The 12,802-nt window shown below is 43.9% G+C and overlaps 1 protein-coding gene across 8 annotated transcripts in view; it reads left to right on the top strand.

Annotated features, from left to right (window-relative positions):
• The window catches only part of Rec114 (REC114 meiotic recombination protein), a 169,851-nt gene that overhangs the window by 107,640 nt on the left and 49,409 nt on the right, over positions 1-12,802 (top strand). For 6 of the 8 annotated variants that reach the window (NM_028598.1, XM_030244650.1, XM_011242822.2 and 3 more), the window contains exon 2: positions 2,962-3,051. The exons of 1 other annotated variant lie outside the window; for it this stretch is intronic. In NM_028598.1, coding sequence (NP_082874.1) covers positions 2,962-3,051 — 90 coding nt within the window. Of the gene's footprint in view, positions 1-2,961; positions 3,052-8,719; positions 8,930-12,802 lie in introns of those variants that run through there. One more of the 8 variants, XM_011242823.3, reaches the window with a different exon arrangement.

Below are 12,802 nucleotides of genomic sequence, written 5' to 3'. Positions count from 1 at the left end.
GAAGAATTGTCTGGTTCTGTACATTTTGGCACAAAGGATTCGCTGATGGAGTGGATTTGGATATTGCAAAAGGGGAGGTGGACAATCTGTGGGTTTATTTTCCCCTAAAGAACCAAAGGATAATTTCTTTTATGAGGCAGGAAAACTGTGGCAGTCAGGGTGAATCAGTGTAGAAGGTAAAGAACTCCAGGTTTGGACTGTTAGATTTGAGATGTCTGTGACACTTGTATATAAAGATGTTGCCTGAGCAATTGTAGGCAACAAGATAGGGGTGGGGAAAGTCTAGACAGTTTCCTACAAGTCTGTTGTCAGAATTCAGTAATTTAGAAGGAAATAGCATCTTTAACATGAGGATCCCAGGAGTAAGGAGAATATTCATAATGGTGTTGTAACTTTAATTTTTCAAATCCTATTTCTAATGATCGTTCTTAAACGCTTTAACCTCCCTTGTAGCCCACCACCCACCAGAGGTAGTGGAAAAGAAAGGATATGGGGGCAGGGAGGATGGACTTGTTTAGAAAGGTTCTTTGGAGCAACTCCTGTCTGTGTTGTCTGGAAATCAGCAGTTCAGTTCACAGGTCAGCATCAGCAGCTTGACCCACTCGCAAACACTTCATGGATACACCAGCAGTTGAGTTCGGTAGAGTTGGGACAGCAACAATGAATCAGCAGTGGTGGCACAACCTAGGAGAGACATCCGGGCCTCAGCCTCAGCCCAAGTCAGCAGGAGGGACCAGGAGGAGCACCAGGAGAAGTTCTTGGCTGTGCCTCTCTCAGAGAAGCAAAGATCAGAGAAGATGGGAGACCCACAAGCTTTGCACAGCAAGCTCTATAAGCAAGCCTAGCTAGGCCTCTGTCACTGTCTGTCAAGTCCTATTTATATTCCTCCAAACATCATGTGTCCTCCACGGGTCTTGTCTCAGCATGTGTCTTGCCTCAACACATGGTGTGTCTGTCTCAACTGACATCACTCTACCAATCAGCTAATCCGTGGAAGCAACAAGAAAAGTGTAGGGCGGGCTGGTGAGATGGCTCAGTGGGTAAGAGCACCCAACTCTTCTTCCGAAGGTTCAGAGTTCAAATCCCAGCAACCACATGGTGGCTCACAACCATCCGTAATGAGATCTGATGCCCTCTTCTGGAGTGTCTGAAGACAGCTACAGTGTACTTACATATAATAAACAAACAAACAAACAAACAAATAAATCTTTAAAAAAAAAAAAGAAAAAGAAAAGCGTAGGGCACCACCATTTTTTGGTGCATTTCTCTATGGAGTCCCGACAAATACAACTCAACTACACAATGTACGACAGACCAATGCATGCCTGTTGTTAGCAAAGAATCCATCACATGTCCTTTCACATGCTTGCTTTAGCAGAACATCCTTTCACCTGTGTCTGCTTCTACTAAACATTCCTTCACGTGTTTCACCCAGCAAAACACCATCCAACCAACTTTGCAAAGAACCCTTAAGTTTCCACTTAATGGTTGTACTTTGCACAAAAACTATATTTGCGGGGGAAGTTCCTAACAGAAATGAAAAAAAATGGCATAGTTGTTGAGTGATACTCTACAGTACTAAAAATGTGTGTGTGTGTATGTGTGTGTGTCTACTTATCCCCTCTTCCCTGTGTGCACATGCAGCAACATGCCGAAGCTAAATGTAAAAATTCTGTATATCAGGGCTCAAGAGATGGCTTAGTGGTTATGAGGATATATTACTCTTCCAGGGAACCCAAGTCCATATCCCAGCATCCACATCAAGTGACACATAACTGCCCATAACTCCAGGGAATTAGATGCTGCTTCCTAACCTCTGTGGGTACCCAAACAGATGTGCTATACCCATAGACACATATACATAATGTATTTATTACTGTGTTATTGGAAGCTAAGTGTGGTAATAATACATGTCTTTAATTCCAGCACTCAGCAGAGGCAGGCAGCTGTCAGTTCAAGGCCAGCTTGGTCTATAGAGCCAGGGTAGCCAGGGATACATCGTGAAACCCAGTCTCACAAACAAACAGACACAAACATGTTGATGGAAGTCAGGATGAAGATTATTTTAGGGAGACCATAAATTGTACATTTCTCTTTTAGATACTTTTGGACTACAGAGTTACCTCAGTGGTTTTCCCTGGGGACCCAGGTTGCTTTCCCCAGGGCCCTGGACTTGAGTTCCAGTACCCACCTGGCAGCTTACAGTTATCCCTAACTCTGGTTCAGGGTGTCTGATCCCTCTGGTCTCCATGGACACCAGACACACAGTGTTGTACAGACATGCATACACCAATATACATAAAAACATGTGAAGTGACATTGTTATGTTAAAGTTTTACCATCCAAACGTATTATCTGGACTGTGGTTTTGAAAGCTGTGCTCTATTTCTAAGTGGACATAAGGCACACAAGATTGTTCGTGTAAGCGGGTGGGAGGCATGTTCTGTAAATAACTAGGGGACCAGTGTGGGAAGAGCAGAAAGTAGTGAATGAAGGAACTGGGGCAGGGTTTACAGCATCCCTCCTGACATCAGAAATGTTGGCTTTTCAAGTTGGGATTTAAAATTAATTAAAATTCAAAAAGTTGTGAGTTTATTCTATAACTAAAATTCTAAAACCTGCATAAGAAACTGTAAGGTAGAGATTGTGGGACCTTATAGAAATATTCCTAGCTAGAGTTATGTGTGTGTGTATGTGTATATGTATGTGTATGTGTATGTGTATGTGTATGTGTATGTGTATGTGTATGTGTATGTGTATGTGTATGTGTATGTGTATATGTATATGTATATGTATATGTATATGTATATGTATGGGAGTTTGACAATGCAAGGGAACCAGTTACAGAGTAAATGGGAAAAAAGGTTCCGCTAGGAAGCTCAGTCTGAGAAAGAAATCTGCTTTCAGAAACGTTTTTATGTGTATCATGGAAACACTGTCAACATTTTTTCTCTCTTGAAGGTTTTTGAATCCAGTGAAGAATCCGGGAGTCTTGTCCTCACGATCGTTGTATCAGGTCACTTCTTCATTTCCCAAGGGCAGACACTGCTGGTGAGTTGTCTGTCTGACAGCCCAGTCTCCGTTTGTAGCTCTGTCATTGTCTTGGGCCCTCAAGCTTCTTCAGTCTTAATGAAAGTCATTGTGTTCATCTAACTAAGGATTTTCCAGCATGCTTTAGCAGTGGGAAATCCAGAAACATACTGATTATTTTCTGCCTTAAAGGAGTCTTGGATCTAGTGATCAAAGTAGATCAAAGGATTGTAACTAGCCAGAATGATAGAGAGTTCTTAGTTAGAAAGATTGATTGAAGATAGGCTAGCCAGGTAGAGAAAGCAAAAAACCAAGAACAACAACAACAAAAAGAAAAGAGAGCATGCTGCAGCTCACTGACAGGGCCTTCATAGACTGCTGACTCTGTAAACAAGCACTTGTCCTTCTTGTTCTCAGTGTTAGACAGTTTAAGAAGCACACAGAGTATTTAGAATAAAATAGGCAGGCTGGGTGCAGTGCCATGTGCATTCCTGTGTTCACAAAGCAGAAGCAGAATTACTGACTAGAGGCTAGTGCTAGTCTACATTATCCAGTGAGAGCAAAGAGGGGGAGAGGGAGAGGGAGAGGGAGGAGAATCATCCAGTCACGGACCACTTTGCTGGGAAGTTCGGGATCTGTTTGGTAGAAACAATATGAATAAAGAGAAGACAGTTAGCTTGTAATCTGATCAAAGACATTGTCCTAGAGAGAGACGGTTCTGTGAGCTGAGTGCATCATTTCCTGGGCTTGTGTCTATATAGATGCCAGAAAATCATATTACAGATATTTACTAAATAGCTGCATGGCATCATAATTTATTCATTTACTGAGCAGTTAGTTTACTTTTTAGTTAGTTTTTTGGAGGAAGAGCCCGAGGATATCAGAGTACACAGCATAGGCAAAATCCCGTCCTTGTGGAGTACCACCCTAGTGACAGGAGGCAACATAAGCAAGCAGGCTGGGTATATGTCAAGACCTTAACTTTACATATTCCCTTCCAAGCTCTGTTAAAATACAATGGCAGGATCTCATATATGTGCACTAGAACGGCTCATTTTCCACTAAGTGAAATACGGTGTCATGACCTCATACTGTGAGACCTGCAAAGCCAGCTTTGCAGTCTTGGTGCTTTTAAAAGTCGCAGTGTGAGTGGCCTTGTTTTCTCTCTACCTGCTACCCTAAGGGCTCTCGTGTAGCTGCTATAAAGAGTTCTCTAGATGGTAGCCGTGCTTCTGAGAGCTGTCTGGCCGGTTCTCCCTGTCAGTCATGGGTCTTGTAGAGTGGCAGGATCCAACAGTCCCCCAAACCCCATGCTTGTTTTCTTTCATCGGTCATTGTACAATGTTGTTAAAAAACTAGTCAAGGTTTCTTTGTATCATGTGAGGAGTGATGGTTTTTTCATTGACTTTACAAAACTAAGCTTACCAAATTCAAAACAAACCCTGCTAAGAAATGTAAGAGGAACTCTACCCTGCAATTATTTGATGCAGATTACAGTAATACATACATCAATCATATTTATAATTCCTCAATTTTTTTCAACGTTATTTTGACTATTTTGTTATTTGCATTTTTGGAGCTGCTTTGACTCTGTAAATCAATTTGGGAAGAATTTACTTGTTACTATTGAGTCTTCCAACTCACGGGCACATTTTAACTCTCCACTTATATATATCTGCTTTAATTTCTCACAGCAGTGACTTATAGCTAGAGATTCTATGTGTATGTGTGTGTGTAGAAAGTTATTACTTTATTTTATGGGAATACAAATCTTGTGTAAATAAAAAGCTCTTCCATTATTGGCCTCTGGCAAGCTTTTGTATCACTTTTGTTGCTTGATGACAACAAGCAGCCATGGTTGACAGGTAGGAGCAGCAGCGGTAGGTGGCGCCCCCTAGTGTTAGAGTTCTTGTGTCAGTCTCTGGTACTGGTACTCTTGGTCCTGGGCAAGTGGTAGAGCTCTGTGTAGACCCAGGGAGCCAGGATTTCTCAGCTTTGGGCAGTGGCTTCTAGATCTAGGTATTGGGATTGCCTGCTGCTTCCTCTTCCACTGCTAGCCAGTGGCCTTGAGGCCTAACCCTAGAGTGGCTCTCCATGTGACTGGCTTTTCCACTTCTTGTGTAGCATGGCTGCTGGCCACTCTGTTGTCACAAACTATCTCTGCTCCAATCACAGCTGTTAATTCTTTTTGTGTTACTAGTTCAGCCTGTTTCAGAAAAAGTAGGCAAGAAAGACCACTTAAGAGAAAACTCTTAGCAGAGTGGTGTTGATGCGCGCCTTTGATCCCAGCACTCAGGAGGAAGAGGCAGGTGGATCTCTGTCAGTTCAAGGCCAGCCTGGTTTACACAGAGTGAGTTCCAGGATAGCCCTGTCTCAAACAAACAAACAAACAAACAAACAAGCAACAACAAAAAAACCAAAGAAACAAACAATGAAGACTCTTGGGCTTTGCATTGCAATAATGCGTTGGCTAACCAGCTTGCTTTGCAGTATTTAGAGCAGTCCCTCTGCTAAGCCACTGGGAGAGGTGCCCCGCCTCTGGATTGGGTGGAAATGACTCCATGGAAAGTCCCGAGCAAGGTTCTTGAAACCGTCATGCCTGGACCGCACCCTCAGGAGCTGGAGAAGCAGCCGGGGTTGTGGTATAGCTTCCTCGAGGCAATCATGAAAGGTTCAGAGTAACGGCTCTGGACTAAGGGTGGTTTAACCTGTCTGCTCCAGTGACAGGCCTTTTCTTCAAGGAGCTAGAGCAGCAAGAGAGAGCCCAGTAGCTCTGTCCATTGGAAATCAGATCCTCTAGCATGCAATGTCTGTGCTTATTCACAGGAAAAGAAACGTGAGGAGTGTTTCTAATAGCATGCTAACATGCGTGTTGATTTTCACAGTGTTGAGCAGTGTATCTTGTACTAGGTACAATGACTAGTACCTGTTCAGTGCCCCAGGGAGAGAGGCCCAGCTCATCTGTCTCAATAATCAAAACCTGTTCTCTGGGCCTAGGCAGATGGCTTCATGGACAAAAGCACTTGGTGTGAAGAGCAAGAGGACCTGAGTCAGTTCCCCAGCACACATGTAAAAACAGGCGTGGCCTGTGTGCACACAACCCCAGCACTGGCAGGTGGAAGTGGACAGAGCCTGGAAGCGCACTGGTTAGCCCAGCTGAAATGGTGAGGTTCAGTTTTAGTGAGAGATTAAGGCTGAGAGATAAAGGTAGCCTACACGTGAGATGTGCACTTATACATACACAACAAAAAGAAGATCTGCTCTCCCAGCATATGTCACGTGTCCCACCAATCACGCGCTCTATACTGCATGTCTAGAACCTGACTCATTCGGGGTAGGTGAAGTCTGCACCCGTAGATCACCGTCTCCCATTGTGTCTCTGCTGTCCTTTCCTTACCTCTGCTAGCCACTTACCTACTCTCTGCTTCTGGGAATTCTTTTTTTTTTTTCTTGTTTATTTTAATTTTTTAGCCCAGGCTGGACATCAACTAGTAATGATGATTTCCACAGTCTCTCAAGTGCTGCAATTACAGACAAGAGCCACTATGCTGGCTTAAATTCAGCCTTTTACGATTCTGCGTTTAAGGCCAGAGAAATGCTCTTCCAGAGGACCTGAATGTGATTCCCAGCACCCACACAGTGGCTCACAACCATCTGTAACTCGAGTTCCAGGGGGTTTAATACTGTCTTCTGGTCTCCACTGGCACTAGGTGCGTATGCAGTACACAAGACATATATGCAAACAAACCACACATACACATACATTTTTAAGGATTCTACATATAAGTGAGATATATACTATTTATCCTTTTTATAAAGTGTATTCAAAGACGTTAGTCACTACGCTACCTCCTGACCCTCCCTTACCTACGTCATGCTTCCATCATCTTCCCTACCTACAAGCCCCTCCCACTTTGACATTTCTTTACTTTGGTTGGTGACCTCCTGAGTCTGGATATGGCCCTTGTATGAGCATGAATGTGGAGCTGTCCTCTGGAGCATGCGAGGCTCGCCGGTGGCCACACCACTGAAGACAGTAGCTGGCCCTTCTTCACTCAGCGTCTGTCAGCAGCCAGTAGGTTCTCAGGAGGAATGGAGCCTGAGGAGCTCCTTCCCAGCCGTGACTGGATGTTGACAGGCCCAGTGCAGGTGGCCACAGCTGTTGTGAGCTCGTGATTGCAATGCTCTGTCCTCCCTGTCATCCGACTCTGACATTCCCCTCTTCTGTGACCGTCGCTGAGCTTTGGAAGTGGTGGTACACGTGTCTGTTTAGGGCTGAGCACCTTGAGCAGCCATAAGTCTGCACAGATTGCCATTTGCCGGGGGAAATTTCCAGTCAAGGCCGAGAGCAGCACCTTTCTAAACACAGATGGCTATTCTTGATTGTCAACTTGACTACACCTGGAATTAATTTGCTGAAAACCCAAATGGCTGGGCACACCTGTGAGGGATTTTTTTTTTTAACATTATGTCATTTGAAACGGGAAGATCGTCTTTTAATCTGGGCTGGAATGGACAAAGGAAGCTTGCTCTCTTTGCCTCTTCACTCTCAGAAGCAAGTCCATTCCTTCACAGGCGTTAAAGTCTACTTCTTCAGGATTCCAGCATCTACTGAAGATCAGCTGAGACATCTAGCCTTGAGGACTGAACAACTGTTGGATTCTTGGACCAACAAGAGCTGGTAGCTGGTTGGATATACACATGTATATGTATGTATATAAAGGAGATTTACTTAAATATGTACATATATATGTATATGTGTATACCTATATGTGAGTGTGCATATATATGTATGCATACATACATAATACATACATATAATTTTTTTGAGACAAGGTTTTTCTCAGTGAAGCTGTCCTGAAACTCACTCGGTAGTCTTGGCTGGCCTCAAACTCTGCCTGCCTCTGCCTCCCAAGTGCTGGAAGTAAAGGTGATAACCTCCTCCCTACCCCCCCATCTATTTTCATTCTATTACTTCTGTTCCCCTAGAGAACCCTGACTAATAGAAGGCCGTTAATACTACATCCATTTGTCAAAACAACTGTAATGAATCCCCTCCCAATAGCTTATGAAATGAACCCCTTTCTAAGGAGCAGGTCTAAAAGCCAAGTAGAAAGTGGTTGGCTATTCCCACCAGAATCATGCCACTATTATACCAGTGTGCACCCGCGAGAGCTTGCCTGGCACTCAAGGGTCACCACTGGGTAAGATCACTGATGGCTCTTCTCCCTCAGCTGCCTGCTTGGCACTTGAGAGCTAGTCAGCAGAGAGGAAGGGTTACACTGATCACCCATGCCTTCTGGGATGGGCATTGCCCACCCATGCACAGGACTTCTGTTCAAACTTAAAAACAAACTGTACCTTTAAAATTATCTTAGAAAGTAGCAGGAGTCCCCATGACTTCTCCCTACATCTCTAGTTTTAATGGCCCTGGCCCTCTCCCTCACCCTTCCCCATAGGGCCCTCCTCCCTTTGTACCTCACTGCCTCCAGAGTTCCCCTCTGTTTTTGCATGTGTCATCTTCCCCTTTCGCGCTTCCCGCCTCACCAACCATGGCCCTCTTATACTTTCCTAGTTGCTGTAAACATTCCAGGTTAAATACATAGTCTAAAATTCCAAAGCTATGATCCACATGAGAGAGAAAGGTGACCTTTGTCCTTCTAGGCCTGAAATGCTTTTCTCTTTGTTCCTTGGTTATTTCGCTTAGTATCCTGGACTCTAGGTTCATTCATATTGTTAAAGATGTCGGGATTCCTTCTGCTGAGTAACAGCCCGTGTGTAGATGTCACAGTCCCTTCATCTGCTTAGTCACTAATGGACACTTAGTAGAGAGTCCTACCTCTCTACTGTCATGAGTAATGCTACAACGAGCATGGAGCACGGGTGTCTCTTCCAAGTGGTGAGCTCATTTCTTTGGCCATGTGTACACTAATGGGATGGATGTCTGGATCGTATGCTAATTCTTTACGTTTGGAGGAACTGTTTTTCATCATGACCCTGTGTTTCCAGCCCCACCAACCACCAGGTTGCTTTTTCTCTATATTCTTACTAACAATATTTTTATCTTTTTCTAAATAATCCGTATATTAAGAAGTATAGATAGGGTGGAGCTGGGGAGATTTATTGATTAAGAATACATACTGCTCTTGCAGAGGACCAAAGTTCAGCTCCCAGCAGCTCCTAACTACCCATAACTGTAGCTCCAGAGAAATCTACTGCTGCCTTTGGCCCTCCAGGAGTATCTGCATGTGCATGGGTACACACACACACACACACACACACACAGAGAGAGAGAGAGAGAGAGAGAGAGAGAGACAGAGAGACAGAGAGAGACAGAGAGAGACAGACAGACAGAGAACAAGCAATTTTGTTTAAAAGGTTTTGTTTTGTTTGGGGAAAAAAAACCATGGGATAGTAACTCATTGCAGTTTTGATTTTGCCTTGCTGGCTATTAGTCTGTGCTGGGAGGCTGCATTCAGGTTTGTTAGCGTCTGCTCCAGGATCCTCTAAACGCCTGTGTGCTAAAGGCTTTACCAGAGTGCTATTATTGAGAGCTGTGGGATCTCTACAAGGTGGGGCATCAAGTTCACTGAGAGAGTGCCCTTGAAGGGTGATGCAAAACTCCAGTCCTTTCCTCTTACTCTGCTTGGTTTCTGGGGTACAGTTCCTCTGAGTGACTCCACTGTTATGTTCCCCAAACAATGAGAGCAACTGATGAGAGACTGGAACCAGTGAAGGCAGGAGCCAAAAACATATTTGCCTCATCAACTGATTGCCTCAGGCACTTGTCGATGGTGGCAATCTGACTGATGCTCTGTCCTTTGCCTGTTTTTGAAAGGGGTTATCTAGCTCTTGGTATTGCACTGAGTCTCTTGTGTATCAGCCTCTTGTCAGACTCAAGTCAATGTCTTGCAGACATTAACTCCCATCGTATATGGTACCTTTTCGTTTTCTTGCTCACTCAATCCTGAATACAAGTTGAGTTTTGTTGAATACTTTTTGGCATCCATTGAGATGTTCCTTCTTAAAATTCTCTTAATATAATAACACAAATATTCAGCTCTTGCTGGGCTCAACAGTAAACACCTTTGGTTCCGGCACCGGGAAGCAGACACAGTCTCTGTGAGCTTGAAGCCAGTCTGGTCTTCAGAGTGAGTTCTAAGACGGCCATAACTGCAGAGAACCTATCTCAATAAACAAAAATGACAAATAAAAGTACTAAGTTCCTACAGAACCAGTGTTTATGGAATTGCGGTTATGTTGAGTTTCTCATATATTTTGGGTATTAACCTCCTGTTAGATTTATGATTTGCAAACATTTACATACATTGTCTACATTTTTATTCCTGAATATGAAGCATTTGACTTTCAAAAATTACATATGTGTGTCAGTGTAGTAAAGCTGACACATATTTAAAGAATATGTTACTCCTTAAGGGATAATTATTGTCAATTTATACATGGTAATTTTTACATATCCACAAAACAAGAACATGAAATAGCAAACACGTTTGGATTGTAATGTATTTAACTTGCAACTTTATGGTGCTATTAAGATTATGCACCCGCTGCATGCATACTAATTAAGTTGTGTTATAATTTTAGGATTTTTCTCACAAGGTAGGAAAGGGGTGACTCTGGAAACTTTGGGCCCATTTGTCTTAGAGTGAGCTCTAGTTGTTGGTGGGTGGAAATGCTGTTTACATTCAGATTTTTGTGAAAGCTGCACTGTACCCACCACAGGTCAGTTCTTCCAGGCAACCTGGGGGCTGTCACTCCAGGCAACGTTGTGTGTTTTCCTGGAAACCCAGACAGCTCGGCAAGGCTGTGCATTTCCTGTGTTGCTCTGGACAGCCATTTAAACTTAATTTCCCTTAAACTCCCAGGTCTCTGATTGCTATGCTCTTTGAGACTCCAGGGAGCACATTGTCCCAGGTTAAATTATGTGGGTGCTATTTACTAATTCCTGGGTTTCTATGTTGGTGGGGTACATTTGGCAACCAGGCTGGTGACCAGGATGCTGGAAGGCTCCATGCAAATCCATCTAGGCTGCTCTGTTGTCATTTGCATCAGAGGGTTGCTATAGCGAGTGGACCAGGAGCTTAGCCATGTTTTCATCGTGCCTCGTACTTGGCCTCAAGTGGATTCCTCCAGACTTGGCTTTTTAAGTAGGTTGTTCCTTGGCCATTTGGGGTTTTAAATTTTATTTCTAACCACACATAAATGTTGCCGTCTTAACTCTGTTTAAACACGCGTGTTGACGACAGTAAACGCCCGTCTTGCACAGCCGTCACCACCAGCCATCTCCAGAACTCTCTTCATCTTGCAGAACTGCAGTTCTGAATCCATTAACTAGAAACTTCCCTCCCCATCCCCAGACAGTGGCAAGGACCCTTTACTTTCTGTCTGTAAAATCGAGATGATTTCATACAAGTAGAATCATGCAGTTTTCTCTACGTGAGACCGGCTTATTTCACCTAACATGTTTAAGGTCCGTCCGTGTTGTAGCATGTGTCATAGCTCCATCTTTAAGTCCTGTCCGTGTTGTAGCATGTAGCTCCTTTCCTTTCTAAGACTGGATGAAACGCCATTGTTTTTACATGCTGCATCTTGTTTACAGTAGATGTCAGTGGATATTGGGTTGCTTCCACCTTTTTCTTTTTTTGCCTGTTGTGAGTGATGCCTGCTATAAGCAAGTATCTATGTATTCGCCAGAGCTCTGCGTTCGGTTGGTCTGTGTGCACACTCATAAGAACTACTGGATGTTCTGCTCCGTCTTGACTGTCAGGTTGATTGTGTTGGAAGACGTGTAGGAACTGAATAAAGGACACTTTCCTTTATGTCGGTCAGGCCATTACCGGAGTGGCTACATCATGAGGGCTCCGACCTTCATGAGGTTCACGTCAGTGGCCTGAGTCATTGGTGGTTTAAACTTTTGAATAGATATTGGGAGCTGCTGGCACCGTGGAAAGTGGGACATCTTTGGAAGAACCGGGTTGCTGTGAGCATGCCTTCTAAGGATATAGCTTATCCAGAAAACCAGGCTCAGAAACCTGCAGGCTGCTGTGGACTGCAGCCTGTTCTGTGCCAGCATTTACCTTCTCTGTGCTAATTCTTCTCTCAGATATTTTGTCATAGCAACAGTAAAGTCTAAGTCACGTGGTAATTCTACATTGAACTCTTTAAGGAACTATCAAGTTGTTTTCCGTAGTGGCTGTGTCATTTTTTGTTCTTAACAACAGTTACAGCGTCCCAGCCTCTCAGTGTACTGCCTGTACTTGGTTTTGTTCTTTCAAAGTGGGGATGTATGGCTCAGTGACAGCTTACCTAGCCCTCAGGAGGCTCTGCGTTGGATCTGTGTTTGCTGGCCACTTATAGAATTTCTTTAGAGATGTCTGTCAGCTTGCAGAAGCACAGATACACACAAAGAACATTGCTTCTTTTCTCCTAGGTCTCTTCTTCCTGTCTATTCTTGCAACGTAGACAAGGTGTGTTTTGGCTGAGCACCAAGAGACGTTTTTGTTGGAGACACTTGTAGCTTACAGGAGATCGGCTCTATGCAGCGCTGTTCCCTCCTTGGGTCACACTTAGTAAGGATCAGTGGCCACCACTTCACTGCTGCCTGCTTAGTCTGTTTGGCTTCTCCCTTCCTGGTGAAGAGATTGATAGTGATAATGTCTTCAGTGGTCTGCCATCTTTCCCCATTTCACAAACCCGTATTTGTTAAAAGTCGGGAATGGGGCCAGAGAGATGTGTCAGTGGATAAGAGCAC

Source organism: Mus musculus, chromosome 9 (genome assembly GCF_000001635.26).
Source record: "Mus musculus strain C57BL/6J chromosome 9, GRCm38.p6 C57BL/6J".
In the NCBI taxonomy this organism is placed as follows: Eukaryota; Metazoa; Chordata; class Mammalia; order Rodentia; family Muridae; genus Mus; species Mus musculus.
Note: the sequence above shows the minus strand (reverse complement) of the source record. Positions and strands in the feature narration are given on the sequence as shown.